At 42.9% G+C, this 20,893-nt stretch overlaps 1 protein-coding gene across 10 annotated transcripts in view; it reads right to left on the reverse strand.

Moving 5' to 3' along the window:
• DENND1A (DENN domain containing 1A) overlaps nucleotides 1-20,893 on the reverse strand; it is a 551,140-nt gene that overhangs the window by 191,041 nt on the left and 339,206 nt on the right. For all 10 annotated transcript variants that reach the window (XM_058445765.1, XM_058445767.1, XM_058445766.1 and 7 more), the window contains one exon: nucleotides 11,097-11,198. In XM_058445765.1, the coding sequence (XP_058301748.1) occupies nucleotides 11,097-11,198 (102 nt within the window). The remainder of the gene's footprint in view (nucleotides 1-11,096; nucleotides 11,199-20,893) is intronic.

A 20,893-nucleotide genomic window follows, 5' to 3' on the forward strand; every position in this document is an offset into this window, starting at 1 on the left:
TTTTCATTTTCTTGGGCAAATACCTAGGTGTGGGATCGCTTGGTCATACGGTAAACATATGTTTAAAATATACATCTATAAGAAATTCAGCCTTTTTATTTTAGCCGTACCAGTGGGTATACGGTGGAACCTTGTTGTGACATTAATTCATACCCTCATGACTAAATGATGCAGAGTATCTTTTCATGTGCGTATTGGCTATTTTAATATCTTTTTGTGATGTGTTTCTTCAAATATTTTACCCATTTTAATTGAGCTACCTTCTTGCTATTGAGTTTTGGAATTTTTAAATATATTTTGGATACAAGTCCTTTTTTTTTTTTTTTTGGAGACGGAGTCTCACTCTGTCGCCCAGGCTGGAGTGCAGTGGCGCGATCTCGGCTCACTGCAAGCTCCGCCTCCCGGGTTCACGCCATTCTCCTGCCTCAGCCTCTCCGAGTAGCTGGGACTACAGGCGCCCGCCACCACGCCCAGCTAATTGTTTGTATTTTTAGTAGAGACGGGGTTTCACCGTGGTCTCCATCTCCTGACCTTGTGATCCGCCCCCCTCGGCCTCCCAAAGTGCTGGGATTACAAGCGTGAGCCACCGCGCCCGGCGGATAGAAGTCCTTTTTTAGGTATAAGTGTTAGGAATATTTTATCTCATTTTGTCTGTGGCTTGCCTCTTCATTTTTTAAATGATGCTTTTGGGGAGCATAAGTTTTTACCTTTCATGACGTCCAATTTATCACTTTTTAATTTATGATGTGTGCTTTTTATGTCCTAAGAAATTTTTGCCTACCCCCAATTCATGAGGATTCCCTCTCATATTTTTTTTCTAGTCATTTGATTGTTTTTGCTTCTATTTTTAGGTCTACAATCTATTTTGAGCTAATATTTGCATGAGGTAAAAGTCAAGGCTTCTTTTTTTTCCATATAGATATCCAGTTGTTCCAGCACATTTGTTGGAAAAAAAGATCCCTCTTCTTTCCCTTTTGAATTGCTTTAGCATATTTGTTGAAAAATCAATTGACCACTTATGTGTAGGTCTAATTCTGGACTCTTAATTTTGTTCTATTGATTTATATGTCTTTCTACACTGTCTTGATTACTGTAACTTTATAGTGAGTCTTGCAAACAGGTAATATAAGTCTTACAACTTTATTCTTCTCTTTCAACATTGTTTTGGCTATTCTAGATCTTTTGCATATTCATATACATTTTAGAATCAGCTTGTCGAGTTTACCAAAAAAAAAGCCATCTGGAATTTGGGTTGGGATTATATTGAATCTATAGATCAATTTAGGGAAAATTAACATCTTAAAAATATTGAGTAAAAAAATATTGAGTCTTCCAATCCAAAACATGGAATAGCTCTCCATTTATTTAGGTCTTTTAAATTTTTTCTCAGAAATGTTTCATAGCTTTCAGGATACAAATCTTCAACATATTTTCTTAAATTTATTCCTAAGTATTTTGTGTTTTGTATGCTATTTTAAATGGTACTTAAAAAAATCTCATTTTCAATTGCTTGTTACTAGTATATAGAAATACATTTGATTTTTGTATACTGACTTTATCCTGCACCCTTGCTAAATTCATTTATGAGACTCCTTAGAATTTTCCATATACACCATCAAGTTGTCTGAATAAACAGAATTTCACTTCTTTCTAATCATTAAGGCTTTACCTCTTTTCCCCGTCTTGAACTGGTGGGAACCTCCAGTACAATGTTGAATAGAAATAAGAAGAGCAGATACCTTTTTTTCATTCTCAGGGGGAAAGAAATCAGTCTTTCACCATTAAGTATGATGTGAGCTGTAGGTCTTTTCTAGATGCTCTCTATCACAGTGAGAATACTTCATTTTCTAGGAGTTCTTATCACGAATACTGCCGAATTTTTCCTAAATTTTTTTTTTGCATATATCTTGTTATTATTTTCCTTTTCAGTTTATTGATATAATAGATTACATGGTTTTTCAAATATTTAGCCAACCTGTATTCGCATCTTTAAAATATATATTGCTGGATTCAATTTGATAATATTTTGTTAAAGATTTTTGCATCTATATTGGTCTGTAGTTTCCTTTTTTTTTTGTAAATTATTTATCTGGTTTTCAAGTTGCGGTAAAGCTGACCTCATAAAATAAGGTGAGACATCTTCCTTTTACCTCTGTTTTTTGAAAAAGTTGGTGATAAGATTGTATTAGTTCTTCTTAAATATATGATAGAATTAACCAGGGAGGCTCTCTGGGCCTAGAGTTTTCTTTGTGGAAAAGTTTAACAGATTCAAAATTCTTTAATAGAAATAGTGCCATTTTTCTATTTCTTCTTGAGTCACTTTCCGTAATTCAAGGAATTTGTTCATTTTACCTAATTTGTCAAAATTGTAGACATAAAGTTATTCATAATACTCCCTTCTTTTTCTAAAACGAACTTTCATTTCGAAATATTTTTAGATTTACAGAAAAGTTACAAAGACAGTACAAAGAGGACCCATATTCTCCTTACCCAGTTTCAGTTTCCCCTAAACAGGGGTGTTGAAGGGAGAGAATGCAGTCATGGGTTCTTAAGTTTGTTTCTGGTTGGGCCGGCAAAGCCTCTTCTTCATCCCTCTTTTCCACTTATCACTAGAGAGAGAAACTAAAAGCTATGGCTTCAGGCTGCTAAAAGCCTAAAACAAAACAGAACAGCCACAACAACAAAGTGGGGTGGGTTGGACAAGCTTGCATATCTTAGATTACCACCATACATTTGTCAAAACTAAGAAACTAACTGGCACATTAGTATTAACTAAACTCCAGACTTTATTGTGATTTCACCAGTTTTCCATTCATGTCATTTTTCTATCCCAAGATCCAATCCAGGATCCTACCTTGCATTTAGTTGTCATGTCTCCTTAGTCTCCCGTGGTTTAGAACAGTTTGTCTTTCCTTTGTTATGACCTTGACAGTTGTGAGAAATGCTGGTCAGATATTTTGTAGAACAGCAGTCCCACAACCTTTTTGGCACCAGGGACCAGTTTCATGGAAGACAATCTTTTCATGAACTGGTGGGGGTGGTGGAGAGGTGCAAGGGTGGATGGTTTTGGGATGAAACTGTTCCACCTCAGATCATCAGGCATTAGATTCTCATAAGGAGCACACAACCTACATCCCTTGCATACAACGTTCACAACAGGGTTCACGGTCCTTTGAGAATCTAATGCCGCTGCTGATCTGACAGGAGCTAGAGTGCTCAGATGGTCGTGCTCACTCGCTGCTCACCTCCTACTGTACAGCTGGGTTCCGAACAGGCCATGAACTGGCACCAATCCACAGCCCAGGGGTTGGAGACCCCTGTTGCAGAATGTTCCCAAATTTGAGTTTCTCAGAAGTTTCTGCATGATTAGAGTGGATTTTTGGAAAGAATACCATAGAGGTGAAATATCCTCATTACATCACATCAGTGGTTATATGATATCCACATGACACCACTGGTGATGTTAAAATTGATCGTTTGGTTAAGGTAGTATCTGCCAGTTTCTCCACTAAAGTTACTCTTTTTCTCTTTACACACACTGTTTTTTAGGAATAAATACATTCTAGCCCACACCCAAGTAGGGTCAACGGGCGATTAAGCCCCTTCTCCTGGACGGGACAGTATTTACAAATATTATTTGGTATACTTCTATAAGGATGATTTGTTTCTCTGCCCCTCAACTCTCTTTTGATCAGCATTTGGCTGGTATATCTTTTCTATCCTTTTACTTTTCATCTATTTGACTCTTCACATTTAAAGTAGAATTCTTATAGAAATTATACAATTGGGTCTTGCTTTTTTATATAATAATCTCTGTAAATTGGACTGTCTAGACAATGTATGTTTAATGTAAAAACCAACATAGTTGAATAAATCTATCATCTTGCTAACTTTTCTATTTGTTCCATCTGTTGTCATGTTTACTCTTTCCCCACAAAATGTTTTGGACCTTCAATACTGGCTTATTAGTTATATATCTCTGTCTTATTTTTTCCTCCCTTAGTGGCCCTTGTAAGGTTTACAACATAAGTCTCTAACTTAATACAGTCTACCTTCAAATAATATTATGCCAGTTTTTGTATACAGGTAACATAAAGACCTTTAAACAGAATACTTCTATTCTCCACCCCCTACTTGTATTATTACCAGCAGAATATCTCCACTGGTATTATTTTTACTTGAAATACTCAATTAACTTTTTTAGAAATTACAAATGAGAAAATAAGTTTCTTACATGTACCCATATATTTACTATCTGTGGTTCTCTTCACTTCATTACAGTTCAGATTTCCCTATAACATCATTTTTCCCCCCTGAAGAACTTCTTTTAACATTTCTTGTAGTGCAGGTCTGCTGACAATGATTTCTCCCATTTTGTATCTGTTTGAAAAGGTCCTAGTTTTGCTTTTTTGTTTTTTTTTTTTGAGATGGATTCTAGCTCTGTTTCCCAGGCTGGAGTGCAGTGGTGAAATCTCGGCTCACTGAAACCTCTGCCTCCTGAGTTCAAGTGATTCTGCCACCTCAGCCTCCTGAGTAGCTGGGATTACAGGCACCCGCCATCATTACTGGCTAATATTTGTATTTTTGTAGAGATGGGGTTTCACCACGTTGGCCAGGCTGGTCTTGAACTCCGGACCTCAGGTGATCCACCTGTCTCAGTGCTTTCATTCTTGAAGGATATTTTCACTGGATATAGAATTCTGGGTTGATAAAAATTATCTTTCATTACTTTAAAAATGTCATTCCATTGTCTTCTGCCCTAAATGGTCTCTGGCAATAAGTCTGCTATAATTACTTCTCATACCTTTTTCTCTCTGGCTAATTTAAGCTTTTCTTGGTTTTTAGCAATTAATCAAAATGTATCTTTGTGTGGTTTTATTTGGGTCCATTGTGTTTCAGGTTTATTGAGCTTCTTGGAGCTCTGAGTATAATTTCATCAAAATTGAAAAAAAATCAGCTATAATCTTTTAAAATATTTTTTCTGTCTTTCCTCACCTTCCTTACCTTCTGGGAGTCCAGTTGCAAGTATGTTAGCCCTCTTGATATTATGCTATAGGATCACTGAGTTTTGTTAACTTTTTCCAGTCTTTTTTCTTTCTTGGCTTCATATTGAGAAGTTTTTATTGCTATATCTTCAAATTCACTGATGTTTTATTCAGTGGTATCTCATATCCTCTTAATCCCATAAGTGATTTTTTTTTTCATTCTAGGTGTATTTGTTGCTTACAGATGTTCCCTTTCATTTTTAAATATCTTCCATTTCTCCCTTCATTTAATCAGGTCTTCCTTTAAATTCATGAACATATTTATAGTCTTCATAAAATCTACTTTAGTCTTTATCTGCTAGTTCTATCATATCTGTCACTTCTGAGTCTGTTTCTATTGACTAATTTTCCTCTTGTTAGGGGTGACATTTTCCTCATTCTTAACATGTCTTGCACTTTTTAAATAAGATGTTAGATACTGTGAATGTTATGTTATCAAATATTGGATTGTATTGCCTTCTTTTAAAGAGGGTTGAAGTTTATTTTGACACGAGATTAGATTTCTTGCACATCAGATTGATCTTTTGAAGACTTCTTTAAAAAGAAATAGTTTGTTTAAAACTTTTTATTGAAGTTTAACATACACACATAAAAATGCACACACCACTGGTGCTCAGCTTGACGAATTCACCCCCATGTAATTGGCACTCAGATTAAAATCTGGCACATTTTAGGACCCCTAAAGCCCTCTCTTGTGCCTCTCAAAGCTTAATTTTAAGCTCTTTAAGGGCAGGGCTAAAATGATCTTTATAGCTAATTTAGATGTACTATCAAGTCATGCCCTACTGGTGTCTCTTATCATTGTCCTGAATGACCAACAAGATCTCTGACTCTGGTTGGTCAGAACCTGCAGGATTCCTAGACTTGTGTGCGCTCTGAGAACTGTTCATCTTATAGTTTCCTGTCAGGAGTTTTACCCTATATATGGGCAGATTAGTCTTCAGTAGGTTTGTCAATTCAGGTTTCTGGAGCTCTTCGGCTGAGTAGCTCCCTCCTATCTGATACTCTCACCTGCAAATTTAAACCATCTCCCCTTCAAACTGTTCTTTAACCTTTCAGCTCTCCCCAAAACTGTTGTGCTTTGCTGGGGATTCCCCTTCTAGTACCAATATCCAGAAAATGCCTCAAGGCAGAAAGCCAGTGGGATAGTAGGTCTCGCCTCACTGGCCTCCTTTCACTCAGGGGTAACAATCTTGTCTCTTGTCCAACATGTGAAAACAGCTGTTTTCATATTTGTCCAGAGTTTTAATTGTTAATTGTGGGAGGATTAATCCAGTTCCAATTATTCTATCATGGCTGGAGAGCAGTGGTGCAATCACAGCTCACTGCAAACTTGAATTCTTGGCCTCAAGCAATTCTTCTGCCTGAGACTCCCAAAATGCTGGGATTACAGGCATGAGCCACCATGTCTGGCCCCAAGCCTCTTTTAATAAAGTTTCCGGCATAGATGCCATGTTTTACAAGATTTCATCTACCATAATAACCCAATCCATATGTGCCTTCCATCCTTCCATCTATCTATTCAGTGGCTGCTAGATTCTTGGAAAACAAAGATGAAAAAAACTCAATTACTGCTCCCCCAAAAAACTGACAAGTAAAAGGGAAATGGGCAATAAATCAGTACAATTACACAAGGTACACAAGGGGCTGTGGGGACATAGAGAAAGATATGGTCAAATCTACGTGAAGGTCAAAAGATTCTGTGTGTGTGTGTGTGTGCATGTGTTTGTGTATGTGTGTGATTAAATACTTGAGAACAGGTCTTGGAGAATGAGTAAGAGATTAATAGATGAGGTAAGACAGTGGGACAAAAGAAACGCTGTATACAAAGTATGAAGTTACGAAACAACATGTAAATTTGGGACAACCATTAACAGTTCTAAAAACCTACAGTACAGAGTTTAAAGCAGGGAGGAGAGAGAGAACTACAGCTATGGAGAAACAAAAACAGGGGGGTATCATGAAGGAGGGCTGAATGCCCTGAGGATCATAATTCACATCCGTAATTCATCATCATCAGCTACTATCGATTGTGCTGATAGGATATATGTTTTAAATATATTATATATATTACATTTAATTCTCAAACAATCTTATATGGAAATTAAGTCTTAGAGAGCTTAAGTAATTTTGCCCAAGATTACATGGACATGAAGTGAGGAAGCCAGGATGTGAAAACAGGTCTGTTTGATTTCAAAGCCAACAAAGGGAAGTTGCCTTGAATCTCTAGGTAACGGGAAGTTACAGGAGAATTTTTTTGTCCTTAAATGTTTTTTTTGAAAAATTACATTCACTGACGGAATAGTTTTAGTTAGGTGGGAAATGGAGTTTATGTTTTCAGAAAGGTCACTCTGAGGCATGAGGAGGAAAGATTGGAGGGATGAGGCTCGAGTCAGATGAGTCAGTCTTGAGTCTGCTGGTAATAATGCAGGAGGAAAATAAAAGCTTAGATTAGGTGGGGTTTAGGAGGGATAAGGAAGAGGATGTGGATTTACCAAATGTTTAAGAAGCAGAATCTGTCAGAGTAAACACACAACTTTGGCCAAAGGGGAGATTTTAAGGTCAACGATGGATAGGCTGATACACTAAAATTACCAGGTCCTCTGCTAAATGCAGGGGACACAAACACAGGCAGGGCATGATTTCTCCTCTTGATAGCTCACGTAGCATCACAGAATCAAAGCTGTGAATTCCACTGAAATACAATAAATACCTTACAGACCACATCTCCCCCCATTACAATCTTCAGAATCCTTAATGAGTATAGAGGCCCAAGCTGGAAACCACTGCTGTAGAACATTCTCAACCCTGTTACAAACCAGCTTGCATATAGGAGGTCCCATTTGTGCAGGCTGAGACTGTCAGGACATGGAGGTTATTAACTGTCCTCCAACCTTGCCTATAATTATCAGCAACAATTTTATTAAAAACAAATGCAGGTACCATTTCTTGAATGCTGACAACACGCAAGCACTGTGCCAAGCATTTGATAATCATTACCATAGCTGTTTGCCATAATAATCCTCAGAGCAGGCCTGGTACTCCTCTTTTAATGTGGAAAACTGAGGCTCAGAGAGGGAAAATAACTCACCCAAGTTACTTTGGTTCCCTGAGGCTACCTCATTTTGTCATTTAAAAGGCATCTTGGAATTTGCCATCTTCAGAAAGACTCCATTATCCTCCCCCAAATTTTGTTACTCTCTCTCCTGGGCCCTTCTGTGCCCGATTCCTATTTCCCCGTGGTCTCTATTATGCTATACTGTAATAGATACGTAATTGACATATCTGTTTCCTTTACTGACATATAATCTTTGAAGATCTGCTTTCTCTTTGCTGCTCAGTGCCAGCACAGGGTCAAAGCAGTGCAGATGGGACCAGTTAGTCCACTCTATGGTTTCTGAGCTGCCAGTCACTCATCTCATGCTGCCCCAGGGCCCTTGGCCATTTCCTGCACCTGACAGACCTCAGGTTCACTTCCCACATCCACTAGGCATTTGCCTGGTCCACACCTGAGATATCCATGGCTTCAAGAGGTGCTTGTCCACTGAAAGGAAACAGGGATGGGAGCCTCAGATTCCTTGCACCAAAAGAACTCAAATTATAGCTAGTAGGCCCTAAGGGACCAACCATGTACTACCCTGTCCTGACATGATTCTCACAACTCACAGGTCCTCATGCCTGTCTGACACTTTAATTTTTCCTAAGTTCTGTCATCTCTTGCTGCCTCAGAGGGAGGCGGGGTACACAGAGTAGAGGCAGCACAGACTGGGGGTCCAATCTCAGCTGTGCCCCTAATCACCTACAGGATTTCAGGCAAGGCATGTGCTCTCTGAGGTTCTCTCCTCTCTGTAGAAAGGAGAGATCACCTGTTCCAAAGGGCTACAACACTAACTGTCATTCAGGATGGATGGCATGCTAAATGCAGAAGACACCTAGTAGGGCAGAGGGGCCACAAGGGCTCTGTAGACCCATGGGGCTGAGTTCACGCCTTGGCTCCTCCTCTCTCTAGCTCTGTGGGTCAAGCGGGAATAAGGAAAAGACCATCCTCAGAGTGGCATGAAGAGTAAATGAGAGGTCAATGATGGGAGCTCAGTGCAGTGAGCCAGTGAATGGCAGCCATTGTTGAATTATAAGTGGAGCACTGCTGTAGGGCACTAATGACTCCCCCAAAATCTCACAGTGAGTTAGGTGGAGAGAAGTTTGAAATCCTTTTACGGCTGGGCACAGTGTCTTGTGCTTGTAATCCAAGCACTTTGGGAGGCTGAGATGGGTAGATTGCTTGAGCCCAGGAGTATGAGACCAGCCTGGGCAACACAGCAAGACTCCGTCTCTACAAAACGTAGCTGGGCGTGGCGGCATGTGCCTACAGTCCCAGCTACTCCGGAGGATGAGGTAGGAGGATCAGTTGAGCCCAGGAGGCAGAGGCTGCAGTGAGCTAAGATAGTGCCACTGCACTCAGGCCTGGGTGACAGAACCAGACACTGTTTCAAAAAAAAAAAAGGAAAGAAATTCTCCTGCAAGACATTCATCAACAAATAGCAATCCTTTCAGAACAGCTACCCACAGGGTACCACTGGGGCTTCTGGCAGTGATGGTGCACCAATGCCCACCAGGTAAAACACTTCCCCGACCAGGACACATATGAGCACCACATGGCCAGGAACAACAACCCCTTTCACTCTGGAAGTCAGGATAACTCGACAGATCTTCTTGCAGGCAGAGCAATGAAGGCCAAAGCAGAAACATCAAAACCACACTTGCCGGTGAGGCCCAATCCTCACTGGCACGGACAAGGGGAGAATGGGTCTACCTCACACAGCTGCCTACAGGGAAGCTCCAAGGAGCAACAGAAGACAGGTGTATAGGCAGATGTTAGCATGGCAAATGTGGCAACCAGCTACTTTTTGCTCAATAGAACCCACATTCTGTGTAGACCTGAGGCAACAAAGTGCAATGCGGAGGGTGCACAGCCACACTGACAGCACTGCCACCCGATACTCTACCATGTTCTAGATGGTCTAGGAAAAAAATGTAGGTTTGAAGTACCCCAAATTGTTCACACTGAAAACCCCACCAGCTGCCTTCTGTGGTGTTACTTGGAGGGAGCTGCCCTGATCTCTAGAGGTGGCAATGTGCTGGGAAGAGGTGGTGAGACCCTCAGACTCCCACAGGAAGAGGAGAGGTCTAGACACTAAGGTCACTTCACAGTCTTTCTGATGAAAGTTCAAGTCAAAATAGACTCAAGAAATAAACCACCTTCTAACTTTCTTTTTTTCTTTTTGTTTGTTTTTGGTTTTTTTTGAGATGGAGTCTTGCTCTGTCGCCCAGACTGGAGTGCAGTGGCGCGATCTCAGCTCACTGCAACCTCTGCCTCCTGGGTTCAAGCAATTCTCCTGCCTCAGCCTCCTGAGTAGCTAGGACTACAGGCACATGCCACCACACTCAGTTAATTTTTGTATTTTTAGTAGAGACTGTGTTTCACCATGTTAGCCAGGATGGTCTCACTTTACTGATCTTATGATCTGCCCGCCTTGGCCTTCCAAAGTGCTGGGATTACAGGCGTGAGCCACTGTGCCCGGCCCTTTCTTTTTTATTTTTTTGAGATGGAGTCTCGCTCTGTCACCCAGGCTGGAGTGCAGTGGCACAATCTCAGCTCAATGCAACCTTCACCTCCTGGGTTCAAGTGATTCTCCTGCCTCAGCTCCCGAGTAGCTGGGATTACAGGCATGCACCACTATGCCCGGCTAATTTTTGTATTTTTAGTAGAAACAGAGTTTCACCATGTTGCCCAGGCTGGTCTCGAACTCCTGACCTCAGGTGATCCACCCGCCTCGGCCTCCCAAAGTGCTGGGATTACAGGTGTGAGCCACCATGCCTGGCCACCTTCTAACTTTCTACACTGAGACAAAAGTTTCAATGGAGAAACAAACTGCAGTTCTCAGGTCACAGGAAAACCCTGGCTATTTCCCCTCCTTCCCCATTCCCCAAAGTCACATTCATTTCCTTTGCAGGAGCTCACAGAAGTTAGACCCTCACAAGCTCATGACCTACCACGTCGTTTGGGAGGCTCTGGAGGTCATCGAAGGGGGTTTCCAGGGTGTTGGTGTCCACATTCAGGATCACGACATCATCCAGGGCCATGTTTCTGACTTTCTGCAAGAAGAAAAAAATCCAGAAGAGAAGGTCATTGAGGTGCCATCAAGACACACTTCCCCTGCCTTCTCTGGGGAAGAGGCATAGAAAAGAAAAGTGACATTTGACAAAGTCTTACTCTGCAGCAGGCCCAATGGTAGGAGGTTCACATTTGTTAGCTCACTGAACTCTCATAAAATCTTTGTGAGCTTGCATGATTATCCCCAAGTCCCAGGAGTGAAAGGGGTTCACAGAGGCTCAGTAACATACCCCAGGTCACATAGCCAGAAAGTAAGAGGAATCATTACACCCCATCATCATTTTTCCCCTATATATTTAACAGACGCTGTGGTCAAAAGCTCTGGCCCCAGGAATGCTGATATACGGCTATGTTCTTATGATATTCCTGTTCAATCCAGCCCCCTAATTTAACAAAGCCTACTTGCCCATCTCTCTTTTGGATCCTGTCATTCTTGGGTATGGAATATTGTGTGTGGCCTACTGTTAACACTTCCCTTAAATACCAAGTAGGAAGGTCACACTTTCAATTTGGCTCCATTTTCCACAGATATGCAGCTAGTAATGGCTCAGAAGCTCTGGCCATAAGCCATTATTCTATTGGCACCGTGATAGAAAAGATGAGGGAAACTCATGCCTACAAGGTTTTCATGCTTGGTGATAGGAGACGGGATGAACGGACAATATGGAGAAAAAAAGAATCCTGCCCCCAATCTGGCAGCAATTCCCCATAGCCTATGTGAGTCCAAGACAGGGTGTAGTCTGAGTTTTAAATTTTTAATCACACTACTTATCCACTACTAAGATCCATCTTTGTGTTTCTCCTGCCTACCCTCCACTCCCGGTCCCATTCAATCCTCCTTCCCCATCACGTATCAAGCGTATTCGTTTTGAGTCAGAGGCATTAGAACTATTGTCTTTATTTTATTTTGCGTAGAAAGATCCTATCATTTGCTGTCTAAACTGGGATACATTTGGATGTGAAAGACCTCATCTTACACCAGGGCAACAGGCACACGATGGGATCTGTGGTCACTGCATATAAAGGATCAATTCCATTACTGGTCAACCTCTGAGCACGCTGCATGTGGCTGTGCAGGTATGCATTCCTCAGATGCCAACCACCTAAGCTAGGACTGAAATCTGCCAACTCAAGTGCCTGCCGAGTAGCACTAGTCGGGGAACGGGGGCAGATGCCTTTTCCTAATTCACCTCAGAGCATGGTGTAGGCTGGCAACAGAGGCAGACATCCAATGGCTGCTCAAGCTCCAGTTTCCAATGCCCTGGAAATGGACAAGCAGCATATACTAGAAGCTTCCTAGCTCTTGCTCTGTGCTTTACTAACCTTATTTCATTTAATTCTTATCAACCCCTGTGAAGTGGATGTTATTGCCCTCAATGTTCGAAACTTGAGGAAGATGAGGCTCAGAGCACTGAGGTAAGAGGCAGAGGCAACCACGTGCCTGGCTGCCTTCCCAGGCCATGCTCTCTGCACTGCACCATCCACCTCCTCATCGTCAGACACCTACAGGGAGACTGACCTCTGCACAGCCCTTGTCACTCTGAGCCCCGGCACCTCTCTGCCTGCCTGCCTCCCCTGCTGGGGTGTGGGCTCCTTCAGGGGCTCATCTGTGGCTCACCACTGCAAAATAACCAGCCCCTGACAACATGACTGGCACCTGGTAAGTGCACACTAATACTGGTTGACATTCACTCTCTTAAACTCCAGCCTGTAGGGCAGAACATGGTACCTAAGTAAATATTTCAAGATTCTTCCCAGCAGGAGGGTGGAGCCACGCTGGTCACAAGCCTCGTAGGGTTGAAAAAACACTCCCAGGCAGCAGAATCCTGGAACCTTTCCACTTAACACCATCAGAGCCTCCAACTCCTTCTGCTATCCACTAACTTCTACAGGCCTCTGGGGCTCGTCCACAAACCTATCCATCAATTCCTAAACATAGTTTACTAAGTGCTTACTATGGGCTGAGAACCACAGAGGAAGGACACAATTGCCGATGCAGGAGTTTATTCTTTCCTCCAAACCCCAATACCCATTATTACCTGCTGCCTTATTTATAGGGTAAAAAGATATCAGCGAATGGAGAACTTTGATCGAATTAGGTTGGTGCAAAAGTAATTGCAGTTTTTACCAAAGTAATGGCAAAGAGTGTACTTTTGCACCAACCTAATGATACAAAAAACGAGTTCGTATTTTACAGCGCTTTTGTTATATGAAGCACAATCTCTATTTTACACATGAGAATGCTGAGATTCACAGGGGATTGTCCAGGACTCCCTAGCTGCCTCACTCTGCAACCCAACAGGTTAAATGCCCAGCAGTGTGCTAGCAGGAAGGTACAAAAATAGCATAAACGGCCCTCTTTTTCAATGATGTCACACTTCAGGCTCACACAGCACTGCCACACAGATGCTTTCATTCCATCAACGGGGCTGGAGGTGATATCATTATCCCCATTTCAGAGATGAGTAACTGAGGCTCCAAGAAGTAGCTCGCCCAAGGTTATGTGTCTACTAATTGGCTTCCTCTGTAAAATTAAAATGTTAACTGTGGCCACCCTACTTCTCTCACTTCCCCCAGGGCTGCTGTGATGACAGCAAACACACCCATAATGCTGTCCACACAGTAGGATGTAATAAATAGTGGCTATTATTACTACTTTATAATACACGCAATAGCCACAGCCAGTCTGGAAGGCTGTAGTGGCAATGGCCCGAGGGCAAAAATCCTTGGGGCCCCTTCTTGCATGGTCTCTCACTTCAAAGGCTGCGCACAGTCACAGGAAACAGAATCAGAGAAGGACTCACAACATCCTGGAGGACGTGATGCCTCCAGGACAGGACAGAGCAGAGGGCTGTGCACCCCAGAATCAACTACTTTGCCTCATCTGACCTTCCAAATAGCCCCAAAGAGAAAGGAGCAGGAGATGATGGCCATTGGAGAGAAGCCTCCAGGGCTGAATGGCCCCATGAATGGGATGTTGATTCTGGACCAGAATCAGGCCTTGTTTCTGTGTTCCCATTGGGCCCCAGTAGCACAGACCAGCCCTTGTAGGCTCTCCACGGCTGGGCTGGAATAGGCTTTTGATTTCTTCCCACTCCTGGCTGGAGGACTTGCCGGTTAAGCTGTGTGGAGTGTTTACTTTTTCAACAATGGCAGCAGGCTGAAGAATAGGAAAAAACCTGGCCCCTTTTTCTAACTTAGCAGGCCAGGGTCCCCTTAGTAACCAAAATGCCCCAAGCACCAGGCTCCAGGCAGGAGCTGGGGCGGCACAGTTTCCTCTTGAAGGACAATGCTGCCCTCCTGGTGGCAAGGCCTCTTCCAAAAGGGCTGGCGTGGACTCAAGGGCCTTCCTGAAGCTCACTGTTCCCAAGGAAAGAATTGGAGCCCAGCTCGCTGGACAGTGCCCGGTCCCCCAAGGGATCAAGGCAACCAGGGATATGAAGAAAGGCAAGAAAAACTCAAACTGGGGGTGGGGACGGGAAGCAAGGATGAGAAGGAAGCCAGACCGTCGCCAGGTGCCAGCGCCTCTCATCTTAACCATGCCGTCAGTCAGGGACACTAGCATCTCCGTGTGGGAACCAAATGGGGGCGCAGAGAGGTCAAACAAGCTGCCCAAAGTCAGAGCTAGGGAGCGGCAGTCAACTTTTGAACACAGTCTTATTGCGGGATCTGGCCAGCAGCCCACAACGCAACGGGGCTCTCTCTTTGTTCCCAGGTGGATCGGCAGGTTGAGAAATAATAGACACACACGAGATAGTGAAAGCTGTGTCCAGGGCGGTCACTGCCTTCTGGTCCCATGGTGCCAACAATGCACTGGATATACCAGCATTTATTATTAAGTTTAGTGAGGGTGGGGGTAGGTTAGTGAGGGATTTAGGGTCATTTGATTATGAGGTGAGATGGTCACATGGGGATGAAGTAATTCTTTAACATAACATTTGTATGTAGAAGTACAGAGCATAACTGAGTGGCTCAGTATACAGAGTATACAGAGATAAGAATTTACGATATAGTGTGTGCGTCAGTAATTTCTAACAGAGCCTTAAAACAGAAACACAATCCTTCCATAACCTATAATTAGCAAGATATTAATCAGCAGTAACAATTGCAACAAAAGCTGGTTACAAACAATCCGTGGAAACAGGACGTGAAGCTAGACAACCGGTTAGACCAGAAATTCTCAGAAGGGAGTATGCTCTAACCCTAAAGAGGCCTAGAAGAGCCATGGCAAGATGAGGGCATTTATAGACCTATCTTATCCATATGGACAGGTGCCCCCCATGTGTCCGTTTATAGGCCCTCCACAAGGGTTGCATTCCATTCCCAGAGCTATGAACATCTTGGTGATGTGAAACCTCCCTGACTGCACATCCATTCATAGGCTCTCTGCAGGGGGAAGCACATCATGCGCTGTTGGCTCATTCTGGCAGTCCAATCTGGCATTGTCTTTACACAATCCTGTGTGCAATTTTGTATTTACAATAATCAGGAGCATTTCATCTTTTGTTCTGTGGCAATAGTTTCAGGGGGTCTCCCTACACAGTCTGACCCCAAAGCTGACTTTCTTCTGAAGACAGCCCTAATCCGATCACTCAGACATCAGAATGAGTACCTAACTGTTCAGGACACACAGTTATATCAACATGCTCAGAGTCTGCTTTCTCTTACATAAAATACTACTTTCCTTTTTATCATAAAAAATAGGATGGGCATGGTGGCTCACGCCTGTAATCCCAGCACTTTGGGAGGCCGGGGTGAGTGGATCACCCGAGGTGGGGAGTTTGAGACCAGCCTGACCAACATGGAGAAACCCCATCTCTACTAAAAATACAAAATTAGCTGGGCATGGTGGTGCATGCCTGTAATCCCAGCTACTCGGGAGGCTGAGGCAGAAGAATCACTTGAACCTGGGAGGCAGAGGTTGCAGAGAGCTGAGATCGCACCATTGCACTCCAGCACTCTAGCACTCCAGCTTGGACAACAAGAGTGAAACTCTGTCTCAAAAAAAAAAAAAAAAAAAAAATTATAGATGCCTACTATTAAAAAATGGGAAAGGCCGGGCACGATGGCTCACGCTTGTAATCTTGGCACTTTGGGAGGCTGAGGCGGGTGGATCACCTGAGGTCAGGAGTTGGAGACCAGCCTGGCCAACATGGCAAAACCCTGTCTCTACTAAAAATACAAAAAATTAGCCGGGTGTGGTGGCGGGTGCCTGTAATCCTAGCTATTTGGGAGGCTGAGGCAGGAGAATCACTTGGACCTGAGAGGCGGAGGTTGCAGAGAGCTGAGATCGCACCACTGCACTCCAGCCTGGGTGACAAGAGTGAAACTCCATCTCAAAAAAAAAAAAAAGGGGGAAAGACAGAAAAGTTTAAAGAAGAAAATTAGTTACCCCAGTCCCTCCATTTGGAGACAACATTTTGGTCTAATTCCTTCTGTATTCTCCCTTTCCTACGTGTTAAAGCAAAGTTGAAATAATTCTTTTTTTTTTTTTTTTTTTTTTTAAGATGGAGTCTTGCTCTGTTGCCAGGCTGCAGTGCAGTGGCATGATCTTGGCTCACTGCAACCTCTGCCTCCTGGGTTCAAGCTATTCTTATGCCTCCGCCTCCCGAGTAGCTGGGATTACAGGCACGCGCTACCACACCCAGCTAATTTTTTTATTTTTACTAGAGACGGGGTTTCACCATGTTGGCCAAAGTGGTCTTGATCTCCTGATCTTGTGATCCACCCATCTCGGCCTCCCAAAGTGCTGGGATGACAGGTGTGAGCCACTGCGTTCGGCCAGTTGAAATAATTCTTAACACTTCTGATTTTCTCACTGATTCTGATATAAGCAGTGATCCACTTCATTAAAAACTTTGTGTGGATCATTACTAACTGTGACAGAGTGTCCTACTACATGGAAACAAACTCAACCAAGCCCCTTTTGTGGGATGTTATTTCCAGTTTTGAAGAAATTACTGTATATAATATCGTCATGAAATCTGTAGGCATAAAGCTTTGTGCTTTAGGATGCATTCCTAGAAGTGGAATTTAGTTTCCACTTCTTAAAAAGTGTCCCTCTCAAATTCGACTTTGAGAGAGATATCTTTACTTCCAATTATTTTAAAGTCATTTTATCCACAGCTTGTGTTTCCTACTATAAGTGAAGAAAAATCAGCAAAGACACGAGCAGATGTCAAAATAGTCCTCCAAAAACCCTACCCAATTAAAACACTTACTAGTACTGCGGCACACCGAGACAGCTCTCCGGTAGCTTGTCCCACCAACACATTCCCTCTCTTTTTAGTTACAGCATATGCCAAAGCTCCTGCCAGCTGCAAACCCTTCCCCCTACCAGACTCTATAGGCTTTTTCTCAGAATGAAAAAAAAAAAAAAAAAACAAAAAACTGACATGCACACTGGCTTTCCAAATGGCATTTCTTACATAGAGAAACACACACACACAAAATGGCACTTTCCCATATATATTGTTAATGAAGAATGTCTTCCTCTTTCTGCTTTGTCACAGTCTGAACTTGACCCCTGCCTTTCAGGCCAGAGAGGGGAAAACCCGTAGTATGGGGAGTGGTCAGGGGCAGCTGAGAGGACACCAGCTCTAGTATTTCACCTCTGGCTTGTTGTCCCCCACCAGGGGGCTTACTGTAGGCAACTGACTTGACTGCATAAATCCTCCAGGTTTTCATCTGTAGAATGGAGATCATAACACCACCTATCTCACAGAGTTGTGTGAGGCTTTGATAAACTAATGTATGTAAAAGATTCAGCATAATTCCCAGAATAGCCCTAACAGGTGCTCATCAGTTCTCTTGCTTGCCTGTCCCCTATCCTTGGATGGTTCCTAGACCTCAGCCATGCCTGGCTGGAGAGACTGAGGCAGCGGCAAGCCTCCCATGACCTGTGCTCCCCTACGGTTTATTGCACAATTAGAATAACATGTTGACTGCGAGTTACTTAGGTAGGTATCTGATTCCTTCCCTAGTCTACAGGCTTTTGGGGGATGGGAATCACATTTCTCTACTCTCAGCTCCTACTCCAATATTTGCCCAAGAGCAGACAATTCGTGAATGAATGAATGAGCGGCAGCAGAGCCCAGAGGTGAAGAACATAAGATCCAAAGCCAGTCTGGGTTCTAATTAATCTCTACCATCCACCAGCTGTGCCAACTTGGGCATGTCACTTAATCTTTCTGTGCCTCAGTTTCCTCCTTGATAAATGGGGGATGATAACCGTACCTACCTCACAGATTTGTGAGGATTCAATGGGTTAATATTTTAAAGTACTTGGAGTAGTGCCTGGCACATGGGAAGTGCAAGGTAAGTGTTTGTTAAATAAAAACAAATGATCTTTTGCGGGTGATGAAAATATCCTATATCTTTATTGTGTTGGTTTCATGATTGTATAAAACTGTCAAAATGCATTGAACCATATACTTTAAATGGATGGGTTGTGATAAATATACCCCAATGAAGGCATTCATTGAACCATATACTTTAAGTGGATGGGCTGTGATCAGTTATACCTCAATGAAGTTGATAAACACATTAGCACTCTCTACAGAACACAGAATAAAATCATAGCTAACCATACGAGGTAAGAGTGTGCGAACAATGGTGAATGAATGCCATGCTACAAGGCGATTCTCCCCAGGGCCACCGCCCAGTGTACATTCTGATCTGTGGCTGTGTTTGGCTCCCTGTCCCCTTCCTTTTTCATCTAGTCCAGGATTTTTAACTTTTTCAATTCATGCCCTCTTAGGATAAACATAAAAAGCCAATGTCCCTAGAGATTCTGATAGACTTCCCTATACAAAGGAGGGGGTCTGTTTGATAAACACTCTATCTTTTGTGTCTTTCCTGTAGCCAAGATGGTATTGAGCCTTACTTTCTAGAGTTGGTTGTATGAAAACAATGGGATTTCCTCCTTAAAATATAAAATAATATCAGCTACACTAATTAAAACCACACCAGCTGCCCACACAGATTGGTGCGGGGAGTGTCCTACCTGTGCAGGGAGGGAATTGGGCAGCTAGTGACAAAAGGTAGTACTTAGAAGCAAGCCACAAGATGAAGGGCAAGGGTGTGCACTGGCAATGTCACCCAGGGGATCTGAAGAGTGGCCAGGAGCATGCAGCACTCAGCTGGGTTGGGAGCGTGGGGCTAGACATTGAGGAGCAGGGGCTCAGTTCTGCCTCTGCTCGTCCAACAGCTGTGCAGCAAGACAGGACACCCTCTCTAGGATGGAGGTTGTGTGGTTCACGGAGGTGACATGCATACAGTAAACAGGCCAGCACTGAGTGAATCTTTTCTGCTGTCCTTAGACCAGGACCATCTCCAGGGCAGAGCTGTGTCTTATTTGTCTCCAGTGTCCAGCACAGTGCCTGACACAAGGCAAGTGCTCATTAACTGGGGAATGAGAAACGACTGTGGCTAGATCCACTCTACTGGGAGGTCTGCCTCGCAGCAGATGTCAATGTAAGCCCGAATGGACAATGTCAGCTCAACAAAAGCAAATCAAAGTCTGCTCAAGGAAGTGCAATGGGAATAATAATAATGATGGTAATGATAACAATCATGTAAAATTAGCATGATTAATTAGTGTAGAATTAATTCACAGTGGACACAGAAAGCCAGATAGGAGTTAACACAGCGATTAAGACTGTGGGTCTGGAACAAGACAGCCAGATTCAAGCCCTGCTTCTGTACTGTGTAAACATCAGCAAGTTCTTCACTTCTGAGCCTCAGTTTTCTTATCAATAAAATGGGGATAGTACTGCACAGCTGTGTTGCGAGTATTTAGTGAGATACTAGGTATGAAGATTTTAACACAATGTCTGATTGCAATTAGTGATCAATAAATGTGGGGCTATTAAAGGCAAGTTTCCATCCTTGCAATTTGCAAGTTATGTCAATAAAATGGATTAGAGTTCTAAGACTAAGGATTTAAACAGCTGATTTTCAGAACAAAGGAAAATGCGAATAAGTCTCTACTATTATACTCTCATGCTATTAAAAATTAAACTACCACCAAGCGATTGTTCTTTTCTTGGCTATGTCTCATATAAAAGTGCATTCTCTGGAGCCAGACTGCCTGAGTCTGAATCCTAACTCTGCCAATTAAAACTGTACTACCTTGGGCAAATTATTTAGACGTCCTGTACCTCAGTTTCCCTATCTGTATAATGAGATGAAAACAGCACTGACATCCAGGACAGTGGTCATCCTTGGGCTGGGGGGAAACTGACTAGAATAGGGTACAAGAGGAGTTTCTGGGGGGCTGGTAATATTTTGTTTCAATTTCTGGGTGGTGGTTACATGTATATGTCCACCTTGTAAAAACTCAACTAGCTGTACATTTAGTGAGTTTCTGTGTTGGTTTGGGTTTCTTTTATTTTGAGAGATGAGGTGTTGCTGTGTTGCCCAGGCTGGACTTGAACTCCTGGGCTCAAGTGATCCTCCCGCCTCAGCCTCCTGAGCAGCTGGCACTACAGGTGCATGCCACTATGCCCCACTGTGCCTGCCTTTAACTGTACATTAAGGATGGGTGCATCTGTCCCCCACACTTCAAGAAAATGTTTACCAAAAAAAAAAAAAAATACGGACTTCACCAGATTATTTTGGCAATTAAATGAGTTAATATATGTGTAATACCTAGGATAGTGTCTGGTATATCAGA

This window comes from Hylobates moloch, unplaced genomic scaffold (assembly GCF_009828535.3).
Source record: "Hylobates moloch isolate HMO894 unplaced genomic scaffold, HMol_V3 SCAFFOLD_10, whole genome shotgun sequence".
Taxonomy (NCBI): domain Eukaryota; kingdom Metazoa; phylum Chordata; class Mammalia; order Primates; family Hylobatidae; genus Hylobates; species Hylobates moloch.